The following is a 25,815-nucleotide window of genomic DNA, read 5'->3' as shown; positions in this document are numbered from 1 at the left end:
TATGCTGGCTTACTGATGTGGTAGCTGAATGCCTTTTCCATTTCCAGTATATCAGCTTTACAAACAAATGTATCAATTTATTATATAAGGTAGAGCACTTCCATACTCCCATGTAGTGGCTTATTTATTCAGTATACTTTGAGGTCAATACAGATTTAAGTAAGGGAGAAATATTCCCCCAGTGCAGTGACAGTCATAGTTGGTTACCACTCTAGAACTGAATCCAGTTTGTTTAAAAGGTTAGGGAAATTCACAAAATAAACTACTAAAGAAGTTACCTGACAAAAAAGGCTGTCTAATATTGCATAACTGCATACTTCAATTAAGGAAGTCACACACTTAAGCCTTACCAAAAGTTCATCATTGAAAGAAAAATCACTCAACTTGACAAGTCTCATAACACGAAGCCCAATGCATTATTGCTGTTGTTGCTATTATGATTATTATTATTATTATTATTATTATTATTATTATTATTATTTTGTTTTGGTCTGCTATGATCAATGATACCACCACCAGGTATTCTACTGGCATGTCCACTGATTTAAGGGTGACAACCCTTTGGCCCATTTAGTTTCTCTAGGGGAGAGGGAAAGCATGCTGAGAGCACTGCTCTTTGGAGGAAGTGAAGTTTTTCTTTGAGCCTTACTGTTGTTTTTCTGGGATGCCCAGTGATACCTTTGAGATTGATTGTGCACTTGGCATTACACAAGACTGTCACTGACCTTCGCTTGGGACATAGCCCTCAGATGCCTTCCCTTGAGACAAATGCCTCTGGTAGCTTTCCATTTTCCATAAAGGAGCACAGCAGAATGTACATAATTTAGAACTTGCCAGCTTCCCATGAACTGATACTTTTGGTTTCATAAATTCAGAAATGCTGACTAAGGAGTTGCATTGTGTCTTTGTGGACTTAGAGAAAGCATATGACAGGGTACCTAGAGAGTAGTTATGGTACTGTATGAGAAAGTCAGGAGTGGCAGAGAAGTACGTAAGATTAGTACAAGATATGTAAGAGGGCAGTGCAACAATGGTGAGATTTGTGGTAGGCGTGATGGATGTGTTCAAGGTGGAGGTGAGATTACATCAAGGATCAGCTCTGAGCCCTTTCTTATTTGCAATGGTGATGGACAGGTTGACAGACGAGATCAGACAGGAGTCCCCATGGACTATGATGTTTGCGAATGATATTGTGATTTGTAGTGAGAGTAGGGAACAGGTTGAGGAGACCCTGGACGGGTGGAGATATGCTCTACAGAGGAGAGGAATGAAGGTCAGCAGGACTAAGACAGAATATATGTGTGTGAATGAGATGGAGGACAGAGGAATGGTGAGGATGCAGGGAGTAGAGTTAGCAAAGTTGGATGAGTTTAAATACTTGAGATCAACAGTTCAGACCAAAGGTGAGTGTAGATAAGAGGTGAAGAAGAGAGTGCAGGCAGGGTGGAGTGGGTGGAAAAGAGTGTCAGGAGTGATTTATGACAGACTGGTACCAGTAAGAGTGAAAAGGAAGGTCTACAAGATGGTAATGAGACCAGCTATGTTATATGGGTTGGAGACAGTGGCACTGATGAAAAGACAGGAGTCAGAGCTGGAGGTGGCAGAATTAAAGATGCTAAGATTTACACTGGATGTAACGAGGGTAGACAGGATTAGGAGGGTCAGCCCAGGTTGGACGGTTTGGAGGCAACGCTAGGGAGGTGAGATTGCGTTGGTTTGGACATGTGCTAAAGATGGATGCTGAGTATATTCAGAGAAGGATGCTAAGGATGGAGCTGGCAGGTAAGAGGAAAAGAGGAAGGCCTAAGATAAGGTTTATGGATATGGTGAGGGAGGACATGCAGGTGGTTGGTGTAACAGAACAAGATGCAGATAACAGGAAGAAATAGAAACAGAAGATCCACTGTGGTGACCCCTAACGGGAGCAGCCAAAAGAAAAAGAAGAAAGAAGAAGAAAGAAGAAATGCTGATTGCATCAGTCATAATTATTATTTACAACTGCTGGACTGTTCTTTTATTGTTTTTGATTGTTTGGTCCTTTGTTTCAACATTCTTTATATGATATCATCAACTATTTCATCAGTCATATCGATAGCTCATGTAAGGCACTTACTCATAAATCATAAACTAAAATGTTTCAGGTAGAATTGTAGAATTAATAAGTTTTATGACAAAAGATTTGAACTCTTTGAAATGTAGAACAGATTTGCTGTGTCACAGATTAAGAGAAGTATCAGTAATTACCCATATTGTACTGCATAGCCAGTTAGCCTACCCGTTTTTGTGTAGGCAAGTTGCATATGTCCCCCTGAAATTCCCCCAGATGTCATCAGTGATATAAATCTATCACGCCCTCTTTTTGAAAGATGGCACCTGCTGGCCTTTATGATTTCACTACTTTTATTATCTCCAAATGACTCCATCTCTCAAAGCATAAGTAAGTGTTCTACTCTGTGAGCTCTGTCTTTATATGACCACTGATGTAGTCCGTGTATCATTTCTACTCCTCTAAATGAACTCTGTTATGTTATAAGAGGCTAAACTGCCTCATTGCCATTGTGCCTAGCAATAATCCCTTGTGTGAGAATCGACTGAACCTCCTTGTGTTTGCAAGGCAAATACCTTACATTCTTGCAATGAAAGACAATCTAGAGATCTGCTGGGTATAGTTCACTTTGACTGCTATTCAAGCAATGCTTTAAATTTCCAATTGGAAATATGCTAATGGAGGAATATTTGTTGTTTGCACTTGTATTTCCCCTGTGCAAAAAATTAATGTTATTTTTTTATTTCTGATATATTTGCTAGTCACATGAGCAGATGAGACTTCAGCTGTTTTTATTAGAATCTTTCTGTTTAACACAGACTAAAAAGACTGACTGTCCAACTCTATCTGGACATTCATATTGCCAAAAAGAAAAACAAATATCTATATGTTTTACATATATATATATATATATATATATATATATATATATATATGTATATATATGGATTCACTTTATAAGCTCGAACTTCTGAAATCTCGAATTACAGAATCTCAAGCCTATGAAGTAGACAATCCAACTACCCAAAACTACACAATCATGAAGCCCTAAATCCCAAAACCGCAAAACTGCGAAATTCAAACTCCCAACACTTTCAAACACCATTACAACACACATGCACACAACTAAATAAGCACACACACCTACCCTTATGATATGCAGGGGGGCAAGCCCCCCTGCACTCCCCACACCCCTCCATTTAAATATTCTAACTCCAAGGTCACACTACATGCACACAGACACAAAACACAACCACACAAACTATATTCCTCTAGCACACACACATATCACAGTAACAACACATGCTAATACACACTACAGCCCCTACCCAACAACCTTAAACATAAACACTTACCTGAATCCACGAACACAGTGCAACACCAGAACCACTAATTCAAAATCTCCCACACTCGAGATTTTGAATTTTGCACTTTTGGGGTTGCGATCTTCCGATCCTTCCACTTTATGAACTCGAGATACTGAATTTCGAGATTTCAGTATTTTGAGCTTATAAAGTGTTCCTCTCTCTCTCTCTCTCTCTCTCTCTCTATATATATATATATATAGGGTCTATATTATATCATTGAATGCTTAAAAAAGCGAACACTGATTGATCGACCTAATTTAAGCGAAAGCTTACAATCTCAAACTATCAGATCAGCGATTTTTTTCCCAGGGAAACAAATTGCTGATCCAAAACACATACACACAACACAAGCACACCAAACAAACAGAAATCCACACACATACACCTAAAATCTGATACCTAACCCTACACTAAACTATGCACACACCACTAACTACCCACTTACATTTGCCCAAACCCTAACCCTAAGGTCCGTGACTATCGCACACTCACCTCACCCGCTCCCTAACCCTAACTCACTTAAATCTGCCCTAACCCTCATGTCCACTCAATCACACACACACACCTAACCCGAGCCCTAACCCTAACTCACCTAAATCACCCTAACACTCACATCCATACAATCGCACACTTACCTGAATCTGACCAGTAACTTTCCACCATAACACTGAAAATACTAAAGCAACAGAAACGGACAACCGAATTCTTTCCCTAGGAAAAAATTTGAGTTTCTGCTGCTTCGATATTTTGCAGTTTTGCGAAAATAAGTTTGATCAATCAGCGTTCGCTTTGTTAAGCATTTGAGGATATAATATAGACCCATATATATATATATATATATATATATATATATATATATATATATATATATATATATATTCTAGTTTATAGGGTAGAAATCAAAAATATGGCGGTGTAGTACTTTTTGCTCAGTGTGGAGGTATGCTAAACTTCTGATTGGTCCAATATTTTCCTCTTAATAGACCAATCATCTGCTATGACCTACTCAGTTTGAGAGGAGACTTGAGCAACTGAACATTTTACTATATTAATTGTTAGTCCAATCTTTCTTTTATATAAAAATATCTACTCTGACAGTATTTTTATTAATTGCTTATATAGTGTTTCACTTTGACATTAACTAAGATCTTTGTCACGCTGTCTCTTAATGAAACAAAAGAAGCAAAAGAGGGCAAAGCATTTTATGTCACTAAAAGACTTTCATCATTCATTATTGATTTGTGTTATGAATTATACAGATGTCATTTATTAATGTGGGCTATACTGCCAATGTTGTTTCCTGACAGCATTGTTCCCAACTGCATTGTTCTTTAATACCCTAATTCAGGAGTTCCCTAAAGTGATGTTAATAATGGAAATGTCATATGTTGCAGGTAGTTGTGAAGCTACAGCTTTGCTTATAAACAACTTATACTACAGTCCCACTGTAAATTCCAAAATCACATTAATGACTAAGCTTCGTTTTATTTTGTGCCAAAAAAAGATTTTTATATCTTTGTACTTAAAATGCTCCTCTCCATAAAAAAATCCAACTCAGCTATTCAAAGCTTAATAGTATTAGTTGTGGTTTGTCAAACATTTTATTATTAGCAATAATTTTCATGAAATAATTTATTTTCAAATACTATTCCTTATGTTTTCTTATACTTATTTACATACTTTTATATAATACAATTACAGAGATGCTGCATAAAAGAGGATATTTTAATCATTGGTTTGCCTGATAATTAATTTATGCATTTTTTTTCAGGCTAGCTACTTACCTGGTGAACCAGCTGATTCATCTCTGTATGATGACACATACCATTACATCGAGGAATTCTACTCGAACTCAGAGAGCTATCTGTCAATTAAAAGGCAATATAATGAACTACAAAGTGGTGTACCAGCCAAAATCTTAGTAAATTACCACCTCTCTGCAAAGGAGCTGCTTGCCGTTAATCAACAAGTTATCTTCTACATGGTAAGACGCTAATACAAATGCATGTTGTGAGTTTTTTATCAAAATTGTAGTAGCAAAGACAAAAAAACTTAGAAATGTCACACCTTGAGATTTTTTAATTTTTTTGTAAGGAGTGTGTGTGTGCCATAAAGTGGCAAATATTGCTTCTGTTGTTCTGCTTTTGAGGAAGAGAGGTCAAATATTTCATGTTAATGAAAACCAATGTACCCCCCTAATGTATCTAACTACCTCTCATTTCCCATATCAGAAGTTTTAATGAGTTAAAATATCCATAGCTGAGCAGAACTGTTGGGGTTGGGAGGGTGGCCTAATGGTTAAAGTGTTTGAACCTAAGAACTGGAATTCAGCCATTGAATCAGAATTTAGTAATGACCTAGTGAAAAGTTGGTTACTGATATTCCCTGGAGCTGCTTTTGCTTTAAACAGTGTAATGGGAGCTCTTTCTGCACTGCAGGCAGTGAAAGCAAGATTGGTCATTACTGGTACTCTAATAGTCTTTCTAAAAGGCATTCACTATCTGATCTGGCCCCAGAATGAACTACTGGACTCTCAATGTTTGATGTGTTCTTCTAATTCACTGTCTTATAAGCTTTCAAACATATTTTCTGTTTTCAAAACTCTTACTGATAATATCCCAACATCTAACATCATTTATTTTCCTGTAATAGATATCCTTGTATATGTTATAGTGGGGCATGCCTTACTATACTTTCACTGGAAATATAACTACCATGTTATTATCCAGTAGTACGCTTAGAAGCATAATTATGTTTAGAACTATGCAAAATAAAGAATATTGCAATGTATATACAATGCATATTTCTTTTTAAATTATAGCAATTATAGTTTTGTACTTATGACAATAAATTTATGTCAGCTTTGTACACAGTAAAATCCTAGTCCTTTACTTGCTCTATGTGTGCCCCTGTAATAGTAAACACCAATAAAACAAAGCAAACTTCAGTATAGTACGCCTTTATTATGTTGTTAATGTATTACTGATGCCTTATGCTTGTTACATGTTTTGCAGGGTATTTCAAGAGGAAGCATCCTTTTAACTGGTCAGCATACTGTTGCAGTACTCCAGAATCTTAAAAAAGGTAATTCCTTTGGTAAAATATAAATACATATATATGAATTCATTTTGTTAAATTCATGAGAACACATTAATTAGACTTTTTTCTGCATACTTTTAATGATATTCTTAATGCTTTTCTAATTAATGTGCCGTGGTTTGAGTTGCTTAAGATGCTAGGTACTGATTAATTTATTCTATTAGCAGCTAATGCCTGGAATGTATTAGCTAGCTGTAGCTAGCCAAAGATATGCATTCCATTCGTTTTACAGTTGTATGTCTCTCAGCTTACTCAAGCACTGATACATGTCTGACACTGACAAACATTATTCCAAATACTATAATAGGCCAAATGAACATTGCTGGGAGATAATGGCTGACAGCGAAACAACAGCCACATGGATGGTGTGGCTGCATTTTTTTCTGCTTTTAGTATAGCTTTTAGTATAGCTTGCAGGCAGACATCGACACTTATACCCTAAAGTCTCTGTCGTCTTCCCAAGTGCACATGAAAGACACTTATTATACATTATTTATGTAATTACATATTTTGCAAGTAATGTTTGTTTTTTTTCTGAGGAATGTAACTTGTTTTTTCTGAGAACTGTCTGAAATTAATTTAATATAAATGTAATGTGATGTAACCTTTCTCTCTAGGCTTCCATTGAAAATGGGATCTGCCCAGTCAGATTATCCCAGTTGCTGAAAATGAATAAATAAATAAATAAATAAATAAATAAATAAATAAATAAATGTGTATAGTTCTTCTCTATTCTTTAAGCATATATAACATTTCATGTGTTGTCTGCCTGGGTAGGTCATGCCTGAAGAAAGACCACAGACTATTTCACTTGGCAGATGTAATAAACTAACACTATCATAAAGCATTACTTTCTTGGGTTATTATTCCACAGCTATATTATTATTATTTTTTTTAATTAAGTTGAGACGCATTAGACCAGTTTTCTAGTCCTGCTAACCCTCTTTTTATTATTTTATGTAGGAGCTTGTTTGCATATAATATAAATGAGAGAGGAAATTTTCCTTTCAGATCTTTTAAAATGTTGTGTATGAAGACATTAAAAAGGACTGGCCACAATAAAGACCCCAGAGACTCCCCACTTACTCCACTGACCTTAGTAAGCTTAGTGTCTGGGGTGAAATGGATAGCTAGGTATGGTACTTTGAGCTCAATGACAATTCATTTACTGTAATCTATTTGTTAATTAAATAAGCCCACTGGACAATGTGTCCCTTTTCACTGCCAGCATAGAAGCACTGTCTTGTAAAATATATTGCTCCTACTCACACAACAAGGACATACAAGAATTCAAGTCCTGCACCTTTTCTACAGGGAACAGACCATTAACATCTCAAAGCCTTAATCCAGTGCACTAACAGCCGGTTTAAAAGTAATCCTACAAAGAAATGTTATGCAACAAATTTCTAAAGTCCCTCCCCTGCTATCAACTGTTATACAAGGTATTTATATACTCTTCCCACCCATCATTTTCCATAGACACATGATACTAAGTGCACACCCAGTGAACCAATAAACCGCCTTTACTACATACTGTCTCCTGCTCAGTTTCCTGGAGCTCAGCAAAGCTTGTAGTCCTAGCTTGCATTCCAGAAGTGCTTTATTTGTATCTAGTACCTTCCAGGTAAAGTTAAGTACTTTAACTGCTAAATCTAACTCCAAAACAAATCAGAAGAATGGCCATTATGCTTACACAATTTTCTAACTTATTTGCAGTCATCTTGGTTGGCATGGACATCTTGAGACAATGTAGCAATTATATCATGTTTACTGGCAACCACTTAATCCTTAAAGATTCAGACACAGTACGCTAGACCTGTAATTGCACAATGACACTGGAAGCTGAATTCTCATATACAAGTCCACATCAGGTTGTTGAAACCACACACACAAAACACATGCCTGACATAGTACATAACACATATATAGACTAATGTATGCTGAGACATTTAAAAGCAATGTTCCTAAACAAGAAAGATCACCTACACCACCCACTGTCAAAGCTATGCCTCACCAAGCCCAAAGGCACTAAGAAAACACAACACCTAACATCACACATACTGTCACTTTCAGTGGAGCCCCAAACACGTAGTCCCTAAGGCAAGCAAACACACTTCTCAGGATGCTCATCATAATGAGATATAGCCCTCTAATCAGGCTGAACAAGGAGAAATAACTGTTAGTTGTTTATCTGGAGCCAGGATCTGCCGCTTCACACATGTACTCAAGTCATTATGCCACAGCTGCCAGTACGATTCCATCATAGTCCATGTAGGTATAAATGATCTGAGATGTACCTCCCTGGACTACATGAAGTGAGGCATAGAGCTTTCAGACTATGTGTCTCAGGCTGGTATGAGCCTAGCACTGAGCAGCATATTACCATCACAAAGGATGATGCCACAGTATGGGCAAAAAAATGATTGATTTTAACAACTGGCTGTCTTTTAAGTTTCACTGTAAGGTGGTCCAATATTTGTCAACTTGAAAAGGCATGGTCTGAGGCTGTGTCCACTCACTAGAGTGCCTTTTTTTAGACAATGCCAAATTGACAAACTTACCAACATAGCACTCCGGTGGTGGTGCTGCGGTAGCGTTCTCGTCTCACAGTAAGACGTCCTGTTCGATTCTCAGCTAAAGCGTCTTCTGTGTGGAGACATACATGAATGGGCATACCTTTGTTGAAGGTTGTGTGTCAGGGCTGGCAACTCAGTACGTAAAAATCTACTGCCAATCATTAGCGGACTGAAGTTTCACTGTGGCGACCCCTAACTGGGAAAAGCCGAAAGATACAACAACCAACATAGCAAAATCAGTTTAACTGAACCTCATGGTGCTACTGCTCAATGCCAGGAGCTTAAAAAAAAAAAAAAAAAAAAAAAACTGTACTCCCTCCAAGCCCACCTTACACTTGAGAATATAGATATGTGTGCAGTTACCAGGACATGGCTTAAAGAGGCAGAATTTATCTACTAGTGCAAGGTTACAATGCCTTCCACACGTTTAGACCAGTTGCTATATAATTTATAAGTATAGCAATAGTGCCTAAAACTTGGATTTCTCTGCCATCAATAGGATATTACATTCAATTAATTTTGCAATAGCACAAGTCTGACTCAGCTATTCACAAAGATAATGTATTGCATTCCATATACTCAGTGTCATTAGCAGTATGTTTTCTACTGGTTACAGCTTTCACAGGTAGAGCAAGTTTATGATTTCTAGTACAAAATCTAGCTATATAACTCCCTTTTCACATTTAATACAGAGCTGGTATTACACTGATACTTTATGTTTGTTACCAGAATTTGAAACTTGATTTTTCACAGATTTATTTTAACTCACTCAAGCCTATAACATCTTTTTTGCATACTTCCAGTGCATATCCATAGCTCCTTATGGTGTCCAGAAGTTTAGTGGTCTGGCTTCATTTACTTAGTGACTTAACAACTAATAACAGGCAATGTTAGAATATCTGAGAAGTTCCTAACAATATTGATACAAGATGCCCTCTAGTAGAACAATTAATCACTGTTCATCACTAATTATTCATATTTATTTTGATAACTGAGAGCCCTAGTATATGACATGGTAGGGGACATGAAAATTCATTGTCAATGTCCATTTATATCACACAACAAATGACTTACAAACTATTGTATGATGTCAGGTGAAACATTTAATGTTGAAAAAACATTCTTTCACCTTTGCACTGCAAGTTGCAAATATTGAGAAATAGTCCGTGCTATTTATACTTCTAATTGTGCAATTAAACATATATTTTGATATTTCTGTAAATATCGCAATAAGCATGCACTCATAGAGGAATTTCTTGTTGTGATATGAAAACTTATTTCTGATTAACAAAAATGTTCTAATAATATCTGTCTAGGGTGCATTACCTTTCAAATCCAGAAGGTCATAACACCGACATTCAGAATGTCGAGATGACAATACCAAAAAATGACAATCATCAACGGCTGATGTTTCCCAAGGCAAGTAAATACTTGTCCAACACCTAACATACACACACCTGGCTGTATGACAACCACCTAGCTGGGGGCTATACCCCCACACTCCCCTAACTATATATATATATATATATATATATATATATATATATATATATATACCAACTCTGGGATTGCTCTACAGTGCAGGAAAGACCATATTTCCCCATGTCAGGCAAGTGTTAACTTGCCCCGGGAAACATCAGCTCTTCGTGATCGTCATTTTTCAGTATTGTTGTCTCGACATTCTGAATGTCAGTGTTACGGGCTTCAGGATTTAGAAGAGGATCCATCTAGGTTATACAGTTTCAAACATATGACAAATTGTTTGAGAACGTTTAGCAAAAAAATATAATTTTGGCTTTGTGTGCATTATATTTATAGCATTTATGAAAAGTCTATGAATGTACTAATGAAAGACTTCAACAATTGGCTAAGCTACTGGTGTCATTCTAAGGGGATCCAATATCTGTCTGCCTGGGATAACATGTTTGACAGACCACAATGCTTTGCCAGAGATGGCCTACACCTGTCATCCCTGGGATTCCAGATACTGGCTAAGGATCTTGCCACCCCTATAGTGCTTTTTCTAGGCAAAGTTCAAATGACAAACTCACCACCATAACAGGTACAAGCAAGCAAAATCTGCGGGTAATGCTACTCAGTGCTAGAAGTCTAAACCTCAAAATGCACTCACTTAAGGCACTTCATAAAATGGAGAACATCGACATCTGTGCAGTGACAGAGACCTAGCTCAAGGCTCCAGAGAGCACCCCTGCAATACCAGGCTATAATTCATACCACACCTTTCGGCCACTTAACCTTGACCGAAACACTGAAGGTGGAGGCGTGTCCATATTCATTAAGGATATCCACACCTCCAGGCTAGTTGCTCAGCATAATGCATCCGAGATTATCCATCTGAACTAACTTTGGGCAAGACCGCAATCCAAATTGTAGCTTGCTACAGATCCCCCACCATGCCCCAGGATTTCCACTCCTCATTTCTTGATACAGTGGAAAATATTAGGGTACAACCTAACACCCTAATAATGGGCAATTTCAACTACCCCACCATTAACTGGGAAAACTACTCATGTACCAACTCTTTTGCTCAATGTTTTCTGGAATTCATAAATTCCAATGCCTTGGATCAACTTACCCACACCCCCAGCAGGTGCAACAATATTCTAGACCTGGTCATTACCAACATGGGCAACCAGTGTTCCACACCAGAGCTCAATTCCTCGTTGGTCAGATCTGACCACAAGCTAATCACCCTAGACATCCACATCTCACCCCCACCCCCATTAGGGAAACCACCGTAAAAAATTTCTCCAAAGCCATCTTCACGCTTTTTAAGACAGAAGTGACAAACTTCACGACACCCATGCAGACAGACAATAGAGGTACAACTGCTGACTCCTACACAAATGCACTTTATAAGCACTTACACAACTGCATGGATCATGCAATCCCTAACAGAACCAAGGGTCTATCCTCCAAAAAAAGGAAGCCAATCTGGTAGTCCCCTGCCATAAACAAACTCTACAACAGAAGAAAGAAACTGTTGCAAAAAAGAGTAAAATCCCATGACTGGCAGAAGTCCCTGGTCAGCCTCAGTAAAAAGCTAAGATCCCTCATAAAATCCTCCAAAGCTAGTTATGAAAACAAAATTGCCACTGTTTCTAAAGACAACCACAAAGCATTCTATAGCTATGTCAAGAATCTCAATGGCAACACTCAGATCTACTCTGAGTTACAGCACAATGGCACTAAATATACAGAACCAATTGATATTGCCAACATCCTGGCAAATAGGTTCAGTGCTAACTTTACCCCCCTCTCACGCCCTAAATGGCCCATCTCTATACCAGAAGAATGCAAAGTTCCTGTAATCATGGCTGCACAGGTAAAAACCACACTCTCCAAAGCCAAGAACACAGCATCCATGGGACCCAAAAACATCCCAGGCTGCATTCTACATGAACTACAGAACAAACTGGCACCCCACCTAAGTACCATGTTCAATCATAGCCTCACCTAAGGTTTTGTGCCCACTGAATGGCTCATAGCGACGGTTATCCCACTCCACAAAGGGGAGCCACCATGAACCCCGGGAACTACTGCCCCATTAGCCTAACTAGCCTGGTCTGCAAGGCTATGGAACGATCATCATGGAACTTATAAACAATGACACTGGTAATCTCCAAACTCCGGACCCCACCCAATTTGGCTTTGCAAAAGGCAGATCATGTCTGCTAAACCTGATAGACTTCTTTGAAGCGGTCAACAAAGCCGTGGATGAGGGTAAGGTGGTTCACAGAGCCTATCTAGATCTCGCCAAGGCTTTTGACACCATCCTTCACTCTGGAATTATAGATAAACTCACTAAACTAGGTATAAATCCCTTTGTCACAAAATGGGTTGGCAATTGGCTCACTGACAGAACCCACACTGTGAAAGTAGCAGACTCCAAATCTGACTTCAGACCAGTGACAAGTGGAGTACCACAGGGTTCAGTCCTGGGTCCTCTCCTGTTTGGTATCTACTTCTCAGAAGTACAGGCCAACACAGAAGGTCTTTGGCTAATGAAGTTCGTAGGTTACTGCAAACTAGGAGCCATAATCAAAACTCCTAATGATGTGGACATCCTACAAAAGAGCTTCACTGAGACAGATGCCTGGTGTCAAAGCCATGGCCACAAGCTCAATGCCAAAAAGTGCATTGTCATCCCTTTTGGTAAAAATTCTGTACCCATGAACTACCACATAGGCGGTAGTCTACTTAACACTGAAAGTGTGATAAGAGACCTTGGGACACAGGTGGACAGTAGTCTCTCCTTTGATAATCACATCACCACAATAGTCAGGAAATCCTTCTACATGGCACACCTCATCACAAAAGGTTTCTCATCCAGGAAAAAAGAGGTCATTGTTCCCCTTTACTCATCACTCATTAGACCCATTATAGAGTACAATGCCCCTTTAGGTATGTACCTCACAAGACATCTACAACAACTGGAAAGGCCACAGAAATACCTCACAAAGAGGATTACCGGCCTCAAACAGATGCCCTATGCAGACCGTCTCGAAAAGCTCCAGCTTTACTCTGTCACATATCGCCTACTCAGAGGCGATCTCTGCCTAACATACAAAGCTATGTCAAACCCAGTCCTGTTGGACATGCTCCACTTAAAGAAATCCCAGTCCCTCCAAGCTACATGGTCTAGGGTCCTAAACCTTGTCACTACAATAAACAGAACAAGCTGGAGGGATAGATTTCTGTCCCAGAGACTTCCCATACTCTGGAACAAACTACCTATCTGTATCAAACAAAGCTCTTTATTAGCACTCTTCAAGAAAAATCTTGATGGTTGGATGGGAGATAGGAAATTCACCCGGGGATCACTTCTATGGCTCTGCTCAACAGGGGCACTGGAAAATAATTTTCTTGGTTGGCGAAAGTAAGGGTACCTTTTTGGCTAGGCTTATGTAGGCCCTAGGGCCAGTAGCCTAGTACCTACCTATGAACCTATAAATTATTATCACTGCAACTAATAATTCTTCGTGATAGCATTGCAATTTGTATAGTTTGAATAGCTTTTATTTTTCAAAAATTATTTTCTTTTATCTTATCCTTTTTAAGTTTATTTTTCAGAAAATACACCAGATTGCAAGATGTGTACAGGCAGATAGAGGTGTGACATTCTGCACCTCTTAGGTGTTAATGAATTAAATACAGTTTCATTGTAAAATATCTTTAACACATTTTAGTGTCATTACTGGAAAAAAACACTTTCCTTAAAGAAGTGAACAAAGCCATTTTAAACTTATAAGTGGCTAACCTTGCTATCATTTTACTTTTAGTGTTGTCCCCCCTCCCGGGTTGTAACTGTAAATTAAGTACATGTTTTAAATTACGTAACTATGACTTCACAGTTCTCATAGGAGGAAAAATATGGCTACAAAACTTTTGAACTTGTGTTTTAGAGGTAACACCAACTCAAACTTACAGGGCTTTTTAAAATTTATCATAGTTCTGATATTCATTTTCTTCTATGTCCATAAAGACTTTCAAAGGTTCTGCAGTTAAATGAGCTGAAAAAAATGTAGCCAAGCCACTCAAATCCTATCTATCCTGGTGGGTGTACCATACAAAAGGTATGTCTTGAGCACTCGCTGCCTCTGGTTAGTTGCTTAATAAGTGGGATCGTCTTTAACGTTGTCTTTAAAATTGCCATGGAATTTGGAATCACCACCTTCCCCTAAACTTCAGAAGGAATAGTCTAAAGCAGTTGTTTCACAGTCATCTTGACACTGGGACATATAAAGATATGCTTGACACAAAACTTCCAACTCACACAACATGACTGTTGTCTCACTAATTAGGAAAACACAGTTTGCTCACTTAAAAATCATTCAGGCAAAAAAAGAAAACCCGGGATCCTTTTTGGATGGGAAACCTGTACCAAGTATGCCCACATTCTTCACAAATCTGTCATAAATTATTGCAACAGAGAGCACCACCCCATAATGTAAGTAAGCAATAGTGCCCTCCAGGGTGTGTGTTAATGTGTAATTAATGCCTGCCCAGGGGCGTTATGAGGCCCGATGCTGCAGGCATATTTGGTGCAACTCTTGAAATGGGTGCATGTCTCTTTAAATGGAGTTTATTTAAATTAATAGAAAATTGCATGCCTTTGCACTGATGACGCTTGTTTTGAGAAACCGGTCTGTGATGGTCATGCTGGTTGGAGGCTGCTTCCACTATTTTAGTTGTTTATTGTTTTTTTGAGATATTCAAGGAATTGAATGAATTACACTTGAAACTTTGTTTTTGGGGTGCTGGAGGTTTTTGTCTTTTATGCATAACAACTCCGGAGCACTGCAGTGGTTTGTGCACCTGTTTTTGTCTTAATCTGGATATTGAAGGAGTGCTGACTGCAAAATATTGGAAATTGAGGTACTTGTTGTTATTTATTGCCAAGAATATCAAGAAATACTTGGCTGAGTGTTTTTTTGGTGATGAAACTACATTTGGAATATTATGGCCTCAAATAGCAACCTATGTGACTTGATTGGTTCCTTATTAGGGGACAAAGATGATTTGGCATGCTTTGGTTATTCTATCGGGCAGTCTACAATCCTGGAGGTGAGTCATTATTCGGATTTAGTGACTATGTTTAAAGACTTGATTGTTGTTTCTAAGAAATTTAGATCTGTTATCTGGCATGTCAAATTATTGAAAGCATATGTCAGGGCAGACTTGCCTCCTATGGGGCCTTCATGCTTATGTTGAGCCTGGAATTGGGAATGAGGATGGAAGTGTTTTGGTTAATTGGAGAATGATTTAAACGACTACCTCCAGGTTGTTTTTAGAACAGCTAATTGAATATTACAAGAAGTTGTTGCCCCCTTTAAAAATGGAACTTGGTGCTAAGTTGGATATATTACAGAATTTTGAAAAACAGAATGAGTATATGGACATATATGAGAATTATTTGGGTGAAATTAATTTGTATGAAAAAGACTTAAGGGCCCGTAAGGTGAAGAAGTTTAACAGGGACTTGGGTGACTTAAAGGGGAAGGTTATGTTTACATGGAAGAAAGATGAGAGCTGTACGTTTTTTTGACACCGATAAGAACAGTGTCAGATTTAAATGTTAATCCCTGGATTCAGCAAGCTCTGCATGGAGTGCTTGAACAGTGCAAGAGCTGCTGCATGCTGTATGGCCACCAAGCGACCCAGGAATGAGTCCCCGAGACGTGCACGAGCGAGCCTACACTATTCCCACATGGTCAACATTGCTATATGCTAATTACCTCATTTTCTGCTGAAAACCATGCAAATGAGGTGAATTAGTAATCCAGGAAGCAGGCAGGCATCAGTGCAGGAATAGTGTAACCTGCAGAAATGTATTCGGTTACTAACCGAATACATTTCTGCAAATTACAAAACGGAGGCATGACAGCTCGAAAGAAAGCATATATTCAATGTAGTAGGCATGCCAATGGCCAAATATATGGCCATTGGCATGAGAAATAGTTGCACATTTATAAAAAACAACTTTATTTTTTTTGTCCGATCTTGGTCTTTTAAGTGTAGGGTAGCAGTTCGCAAACGGGATCGCCCCAAAAATAAGAAAAAAAAGGGGGAAATAAGCTTTTAAACCAAAATCAGTATTTTTCCATAATAGTCAATGGCATGCATAAGACAACAATACTAGGGGATACTGGTTGCTAAGGGGCAAAGCTCAGTGTGAGTGTGGTAACTATGAATTAGCATTCTGTTTTATGCAAATGAAGGGACTGATACTGAATCACAGATATCCTCTCAGTGTTAGCTTGCACCCAACCATGTAGGTGCAGCAACACCATTGTATAAGTCTAACAGGTGGATGACCTTATAAGGGGGAGTGTCATACATGTTGTAAGCTTATTGGAGCTCTGTGGCCTGTGTTTGCCCTAAGCTAAGCACGACTAAGGAAGGGGGTATGTCTGAGGCTGCATAGCAGTGTTTACACTACCTAAACAGGTGTGCGCACCACGCACCAGGTTTTAAACAAACAAACAAAAAAAAAATCAGGAAATAGCAGCTCTGTTCACATTTGAGCACTTGGGGCTTAAAATGAAAGGCAATGGGAATGGAAAACAACAGTAGGAAGGCAATCAAGGAGAACTAGCATAGTTGGCAGGTGGAATGTATCAGAATCAGCCAGTTACACATGGAACAGCCAAGCACACTGCTATAAACTATGCAAACACCTTCCAGTATGTTTTTTTCCCACAAACTCTACACCACCAGTGTACACAGATGGGGAAATTTTACCTGACAAAACAGACAAAATGTTAGGGGCTGCTGTCACTCTTATACATCAATATGTGCAAGAGGCTGAGGGTGATGAGGATGTAAGTGCTGATGACCAACCCATAGTGAGGAGGAGGAGGAGAAGAGTGTACAGACCCAGGGTAACCTACCAGGGGCTACATGATCTGGAGATAGTGCAGTGCTATCGGGTGGACAGGGATATTCTACAGCAAATTGTTGAGCTGGGCTGGCCACGTCTCACACACAGAACCAACAGAGAGGAACCCATCCCAGTGGATAACAAGGTATGTGTAAGCTTATGAATACTAGCCACAGGTACCTTCCAAGGGGTAACTGGGGATATCATGGGGATCTCACAGGCATCAGCATCCAGGGTACTCCACCAGTTCCTGGATGCCATGTCAGCACATGCTGGTGAGCACATATATTTCCTCAACACCCATGAGGTGTTGACCAGCAATATGCGTCTCTTCCACCAAATAGCAGAATACCCTGAGGTAGTGGGTGCTATAGACTGCATGCACATACACATCAAAGCACCACCCACTGAGCGGGGTAGGGTCTACATAAACTGCAATGGCTTTCCCTTCATCAACTGCCAGGTCGTGTGCGATGCCCAGGGCATTATCTTGAATGTGTGTGCCGGCAGCCCTGGAAGCTATCACGACTCCCACATCTGGCATATGACACAGCTGTACCAGTCAGTTGGCAGTGGGGACATCCCATATGACCATCTAGTGGGGGATGCTGGCTATGCACTGCAGCTGTGGCTAATGACACCCCTCAGAAATGCACACACACCTGAACAAGAACTCCATAATGAGGCACGCTCACAAACCAGAATCATTATAGAGTGTGTGTTTAGGATGCTCAAGTCTTGGTTCCACTGCCTGGACATATCCGGTGGAGCACTGCAGTTCTCTTCAGCTACATGTACACAAATGTTCATAGTATGTGCCATGCTACACAATATGATCCTGTGGAAACAGCTGCAGCAGGAACAGCACGGGACAAGGCCACACAGCCCCCCACCATTGCCAAGGTCATCACAGGCACAGAGGGACTCGGAGGAGGAGCTACCTGAGCCTGCCCATGTAGGCAGAAGGAGGCATGCCCAGTATGTCCAGGCCTTGGCAAAGAGACAACGCATAGCACATACACTGACACAGTAGGGACCCAGGGAATGACACCTCTCTCTGACTCACACATACAGTAAAAGGGATGCCAAACATGGCACTACCTGTGCTTTACCATGTATAGGCAGTGTACTATGTGCATCTGACATAGTCAGGCCTCCAGCACCATCCTCAGTACTGGGACAGCCACAAGGTAAGTCACTCTTCCTATCAATTACCAAATGGAGCAGTATGTTCTTATAGATGTATCTATGGTATGGATGTGAGCATGAAAGGGAATCAGGTGGCTGAATAGGATGGCAGCAGATCGTGGACACCTGTATGGGCAGCATGTAATCCATAACAAATACTAGTGTCAACATACTAAGCAGTATGAGATAAGGTGACAAATCCCAATGCAGTACATGTGGTGGCCCAAATGTGTATCCATAAGACACACACATGCATGTCAGTGAGGTTCATATACCCACCATCAGCCTCAGTCAGCAGGACAGGTGTAGATGACCATAAAGAAAGGCTGGGTTAAGGAATCCAATTTATGGCAATGGTGAACAGACCCCCTCCAGACCTACATAGATAGACTACAACAGGTCTGGCAGTTGTATGTTAGTTCTGAAGGATAAGAAGTCTGAAACTGAAATGTAGGTCAGTAAAACCTAAGATCTGTAATTTATTGATAAGCCTCCAGTCTGCATGATAGGTTAGAATACAAAATGAAATGGAAGCCAACAGAGTACCTGAAATACCAGTACAGTCGTAGCAAATGTTTAAAGTCGGCAGGTGTGCCCCCCACACAATCCTATGTGGAAATGCAGTAACATGTAAGTGTGAGGAGTAATATCAGTGGAGCACAAATAACCTGAGCTGGCCCAATCTACAGGATAGATTGTTGCATGTGTACAATATGCAGGGTTCTGTGTGTTAGGTTGTTGTGTGTTCAATATTGTCTGGAAGTGGTCAGCATGTAGGCATAGAGGGTTGTGTCTCAGTGGCCTATGGGCAGTACTTTGGTTGACAGGGCCATGTTCCAACAACTGCAGTGCCAATCACAATGCTTCTCAGCAATACCCATGTCAGCAGTCATCCATACTCACTGTCCAGATGTCAATATATGTCACCATCTGAAAGTGCCATGAATGTGGGCCCGTACATGCACACAGTACACATGTGGAAGTACCGTAGGCAGAGTACATAAAATGTAACTGTCAACTGCACACAACTTTGGAACTCTACATAGAGGTTAGCAGTACATGAGTTATCTGTGCAGTATGGAATACTGATATAGTCTGGCCAATCACTGGCAGACCACAAAAGACACAGTTATGAAGTAATGAGAGACTGCCTATGTCCCTGCAGAAGGCAGCATAAGGGGAATGTCCCAGGTATATCTGTGAGTCATCTGCAAGTAGCTTCCATATCACACATGCACTCAGCTCACACCACCATCAGCCACAGGTTTATCACAGGTCATATCCTTGCTGCTGGGAATGAGTACAGTATGACCACACTTTCGTATGGGAATACCCACAGAATGCAGCATGCTGAAGAGGTGTCCCATGCAGGTGTGTCCCTAGCTGTAAGCAGCACCCTGTCTGCATCCAGACCAATGGATTAATATGGACAGGAACTATTGCCATTAACACCTCGCACACTTACCCTGCCACCCCAGGGGAATCCACTGGCTCACATACTGGGAATGTAGGAGTGACAGAATGCACTGACCTTCTACAGATGGCCCGCATCACTACCAAATGGTCTATCATCCTCTGTCAAAGGCCTGTGCCTCACCTGTATGCCAATGTATAGTATACTCAAGTCTCAAAAACAATAAACCGAGAAACTAGGTAAAAGACACTGCTGGAAATAGAGACACCGGACACTTTAGGACCAAAAACAAGAAACTCTTTAATGCGAAACCAATAAAAAACAGACACCAATAGGTCAGAGGGGGGTTAGTTTTGATGGATAAGGCAGACTACAATAAAAGAATGAATGATGTTTTAAACAATGTTACATATGTAAAAGCAAGTTTGCATGATTTACATGTTGCTTACAACCGTATTAGGATTTTCATACATGATTTGTTTATTGAAGGAGCTATTGATGTGTCAACTTTTAACTATTTGCAGACTTTGTCCCAAAAAATTCCAGCATTGTTTGGCATCCCGAGGATGCATAAGAATATCCACAATCCTCTGATGAAGGCACTGGTGGACGCAAGGGCATCCATTACTTATGCTATTGCTAAACTGGTAGACCTTACGATTAAAAAATATGTAGAAAAAGAAAGGCAAATTTGTAAGGATTCTTGGGCATTTCTGGCTAACATTAACAAGTGTGAGTTTAAGGAGGATGTAAACTTCCTAACTATTGATGTTTGTGACTTGTACTTCTCTATCCCAAGTGCCACTGATATAGAATGGGTAGTGGAGAGGTTACAGTTTCATGGCACTCCTTCTAATGAAATGAGGCTCATGGAAGACCTGTTGGATGTGGCGTTTCTAACAACGTTGTCTTGTTTGATTCTGACATCTATTTACAAAAAGTGGGTGTAGCCATGGGCTCACCCTGTGAGGCCTCATTCGCTTATTTAGTGATGGCCCAGGGGGAACATCAGTTTTTGTTTAACAATAAAGACACAATGGACAAAACTGTGGTATATACGAGGTTTTTGGATGACATTTTCCTGAAGTTTAGAGGGGAACAACACAAGGCTTAAAATATGTGGACAGTTTAAACCATACCACTAGTTTTTTTTAAATTTACTAGTGTCTTCCGTGAAGAGTCTATTGCTTACTTGGATGTTAATTTAATTAAGGATAGAGTGGGTAAAAAGTATGTGACTAAAATTTACCTCAAGTCAATGTACTCTAATTAGTTTCTTTTTTATACAAGTTCACATCCCCACCATAAGAAAAAATCTGTCATTAAAAGTCAGTTAGTCCATGCTGTCAGAATGGTGTCAGAGAAGGACTTTTTACAGGAGTGTGATGCCCTATTTAACATGTTTATCCATAGAGGGTACCCTGTTGGTATGGTGTCTGAGCTTGTGAGTGAGATCCGGTTTAAAAGACAAACAGGGTGGTTCAAACCTATCTTATGTAACCATGAAGAAGTTTCTCATGATTTGAGTTGTATAGAAGTACCTACAGGGGGTTTACCAGTAGGAGACAATAGACTTGAGAACTATAGAATTAGTTTCATCACTCCATTTAATGTTGATGCTAATGAAATTATTAAAATTTTGCGAAAAAAATGGAACATTTTTGGTTCAGACACAAAGGTACTGGAGAAGGTGGGGAGCAAACCTACTGTAACATTTAGAAGAGGTAAACATTTAAAAGCCCTCCTAGAATGTGGAAAGGCCATGTGTCTTAGAACACCTGGAATGTTCAAATGTGAGGCATGCAACTTTTGTAAGTTTATGGCGACTGGTAGCACCTTTTTGATTCAAGGAAGTACTTATAAAGTTAGCGGGTGGTTTAATTGTAATTCCAAGGCAGTGGTGTATCTAGCCCAGTGTCAGACATGCCCAGCCTTTTATGTTGGAAAAACCAACAGAAGACTAAAGGAAAGGGTATATGAGCATGTACGCAGTATTGCCAAAAGCAAACAGGAGAACACTTTGGCAAGGCATTGCAACTGTAATTCTGGGCATTTCTTTGTTTTTAGAATTATTGATCAGATTGTACCCAACTTAAGAGGGGGTCCATTCCAATTATTGTTGGAACAACTGGAATTGCTTTGGCAACTGAAGCTAAATGCCAGTAGGGCACCAGGACTAAACAAAATCATCTCACTAACTTGTATTTTAAAACTAAAAAGGTTCAGTAGATGACTTGCTGTTTGGCCCTGATATAAACTGGAGGTTTAGCATAGAATATAATTTGCACCTTGGAAGCGTAAAAGCCAAATGGATTATTTAACCTCTGGCCTGAAGTAACTGTGTACACTTTTTGTAGTTAATGGAGTATTTTAACAACACTTTGTATGAATAACATATATAGGTGCCTAGAGACAGTATAAAGCAATTTTAACAAGTTTAAGTGGTAATTTTAAGCAAACTTTTAACTAATATTTAATATTTATTTGGTAACAAACTCTATGGTAAAATGTTTTGTTTTGTGGGTGGGGATGGTGGGGTTGCTTGCTTAATACTTTTTTTGTAGCTTTTTAAGTTGGAAAATGCTAAACTTAGCTGTTCTAACATTACCTAATTACTGCTTTTTAACTGTTTCTATGGAGATGTGTTTCTATTGATTAGTTAGTCTAATAAGAAGGTACAGGGTGAATACTTAATGCTGCAAACTTTTTGCTTTCTTTGTCTGAAGAAGTCTGGCTATGTAGTGAGATGAAAAGCACTTTACATTACTGTTTGGTTTTTATTAATTTCACATTAAAGAGTTTATTGTTTTTGGTCCTAAAGTGTTCGGTGCATCTGTTTCCATCAGTGTCTTTTACCTAGTTTGCCAGTGTATGGTATCTCATGGGGTCCCAACTAACAACCTAACACAGTCAACAGAACACAAATGCAAGGCCATGTTGACAAATCCCAGTAGCATGCCCATTATATCCTACTGCACAAACTGTGGACCAATCCATAAATACTGCTGAGGTGAAAGGCCAACTATAGGGATACTTCTCAGATATCACTCGCATAATGTAAGGAAGAGGCTAGAATAACAGAGTGGGGGGTGTCGAAGCATGGACGTCATGGAGTGTGTGAAGTCTGATGCTTTGATGTGTGCCCATACTACCACTGCCCACAAACCCAGTAATGGGTGAATACAAACCTGCTCGTAAACCACAATGTGAAGGGAAACTGACCAGATATATGAGCCCTGCCTCTGGGTAATCTGGGTGAATCTGTACAGCTGAAAGGTATGGCCACAACAGGATATGGCCATTCTGTTAAGGCAATATATGTCAAAGAAGGGGATCCTCAGCCATCATAGTACCAAGGTGCTGGACCATTTACACTGACCCATCAGCAAGTGTCTGCAGCTACCCCTCCAGAATGCCATAAGTGTGCAAGAATTTCTAGGCGGTGGACCACAATACTGGACACAGCTTCATTCATCTTGTATTTCCCAGGAAATAGTTGTGAGCAAATAATTATATATGTCAGTAGTTGATGACATAATACATCACAGTGTAAAACAGTACATATGCATGAATATCTCTGCTAACACCAACCATGTAACACAAGCAGCACAAACAGCAATAGTTACAGTATCCCACTATCTGTCACTCATTGTGGCTCCATATTGTCAATATATCTACAGATATCCTGCAGAAACAGGTTGCTAGCTATAGGTGTAGAGCATCAAACCCTGGACTGGAGTACACCTGGAATGGATTCACACACTCAATACAGAAGGTCATACTGTGCATGCTCCTACACTTAGAGAAATGAAGCCCATGTCTGACAAAACAGTGGACTACACGTATCTGTCATTCACAGATGTCTGTGCACACACACCAAATTGTACACCATTCATGCTTTGCACACACACTGGATAGGAATGCTCACACATATCCAAGAACAACACACTATAATATGTCAAACATACACACACAGAGATGTGGGGAAGAGAGAGACAGTGACAGAGAGAATTCCATTATGAGGCCTGTCCCACCCACCACATGTCCAATTGGCCGATATAACATGATGTGCTGATGTCAATCACTGTAGACATTTCTTTTGGTAGCCCTCAGCCCTATAGTGTCTGTGGTGCTTGTAATATCTGTGTAACACAATAGTACAAATCAGTATTCATCTAACATTTGTATGCTCAGTCCTGTTAAATACAAAGTTGTGAGTGACTGTGTGTGTGTGTTTCCAGAGGAATGATTTATGGCCCATTCACACACACACTGCACTTCCCATTGCCTATGTTAGCACTCCTGCTGATGTCATTCACCATGAAATAACCCTCTGACCAAGTCTCAGCCCTATAAGCTGTGTGGTGCTTGCAATAACTGTGTAATACTGTAGTGTAGCAAACTAGTTAGCTAGGAGTTCTAATCCTAGACATGGCAGCTGTGTGTGTGTGTCTTTGTTGATACCTGATTTTATGGACATTCACACTTACTACTCTCCTGTTATCTCTCCTTTAGCACTGCTGCTGATGTTACTCACCTTCAAAGATATCTTTGCACAGCTTTCCAACATATAAGCTCCAAGGTGCCTGGGATAATTGTGTAATACTATAGTGTAGCATACTAATTAGGTAGGAGTTCTAATCCCAGACATGGAAACTCTGAAACGGTGTGTGTTTGTGTGAGAAAGTGTGTGTGTCTTTGATGATACCTGACTTTATGGACATTTACACTTACTCCTCTACCCTTACCCCTCCTTTGGCACTGCTGCTGATGTTGGTCACCTTCAAAGATATCTTTGGACAGCTCTCCAGCTTATAAGCTTTGTGGCGCTTGAGATAAATGTGTAATACCATAGTATAGTATGCTAATTAGGTAGGACTTCTAATCCCAGACATGGCAACTGTGAAACTGTGTGCGTTTATGTGAGGGAGTGTGTGTCATTGATGATACCTGATTTTATGGACATTCATACTTACTCCTCTCCCCTTACCCCTCCTTTAACACTGCTGCTGATGTTACTCACCTTCAAAGATTCCTTTGGACAGCTCTCTAACATATAAGCTCCAGTGTGCTTGTGATAACTGTGTAATACTATAGTCTAGCGTACTAGTTATGTAGAAGCTCTAATCGCAGACATGGCAACTGTAAAACTGTGTGTGTTTGTGTGAGGGAGTGTGTGTATCCTTGTAGAGACCTGATTTTTGTGGTCACTCACACTTACAACACTTCCGTTACCCCTCCTTTACCACTGCTGCTGATGTTACTCAGCTTCAAAGATACCTTGGTACAGCTCTTCAACATGTAAGCTCCATGGTGCGTGCCATAAATGCAGAACAATGCAGTCGCAATAACTACATATGTATGGGTTTGAATCTCATCCATGGCAAGTGTTTGTTTGTGTACATATGTTTACATATGTATGTCCATACCTCAAAGATTTTGGCCCCATTTACACTCAGTGCCTGACTTTAGCAGTCCTGCAGATATCATCCACCTTAGAAGTACCTGTTGCCAATCCTAAACCATGTAAGGTCAGTGGTGCATGTGGTAGATGTGTAACATAATGGTCCAAAAAGATTGTTAGATAGAAGTTTGGACCTCACCCCTGACAAATGTAAATGTGTGTGCAGGGTAAAATAATTTTGGGATCCCTCACCCACTACATCACCCAATGCCTGTATTTACAAGGGCTGGTGATGTTCCTCACCTTAGAAGTACCT

General features: G+C 39.8%; 1 protein-coding gene across 1 annotated transcript in view; it reads left to right on the top strand.

Moving 5' to 3' along the window:
* The window catches only part of LOC122794819 (alpha-2-macroglobulin-like protein 1), a 989,874-nt gene that overhangs the window by 457,544 nt on the left and 506,515 nt on the right, over positions 1-25,815 (top strand). The window contains exons 12-13 of the mRNA XM_044063423.1: positions 5,186-5,398; positions 6,429-6,498. Of these exons, the coding sequence (XP_043919358.1) occupies positions 5,186-5,398; positions 6,429-6,498 (283 nt within the window). The remainder of the gene's footprint in view (positions 1-5,185; positions 5,399-6,428; positions 6,499-25,815) is intronic.

Source organism: Protopterus annectens, chromosome 2.part1 (assembly GCF_019279795.1).
Source record: "Protopterus annectens isolate FY-2018-M chromosome 2.part1, PAN1.0, whole genome shotgun sequence".
NCBI classification, from domain to species: domain Eukaryota; kingdom Metazoa; phylum Chordata; order Ceratodontiformes; family Protopteridae; genus Protopterus; species Protopterus annectens.
The sequence above is the reverse complement of the archived record's forward strand: the minus strand, read 5'-3'. Positions and strand labels throughout refer to the sequence as shown.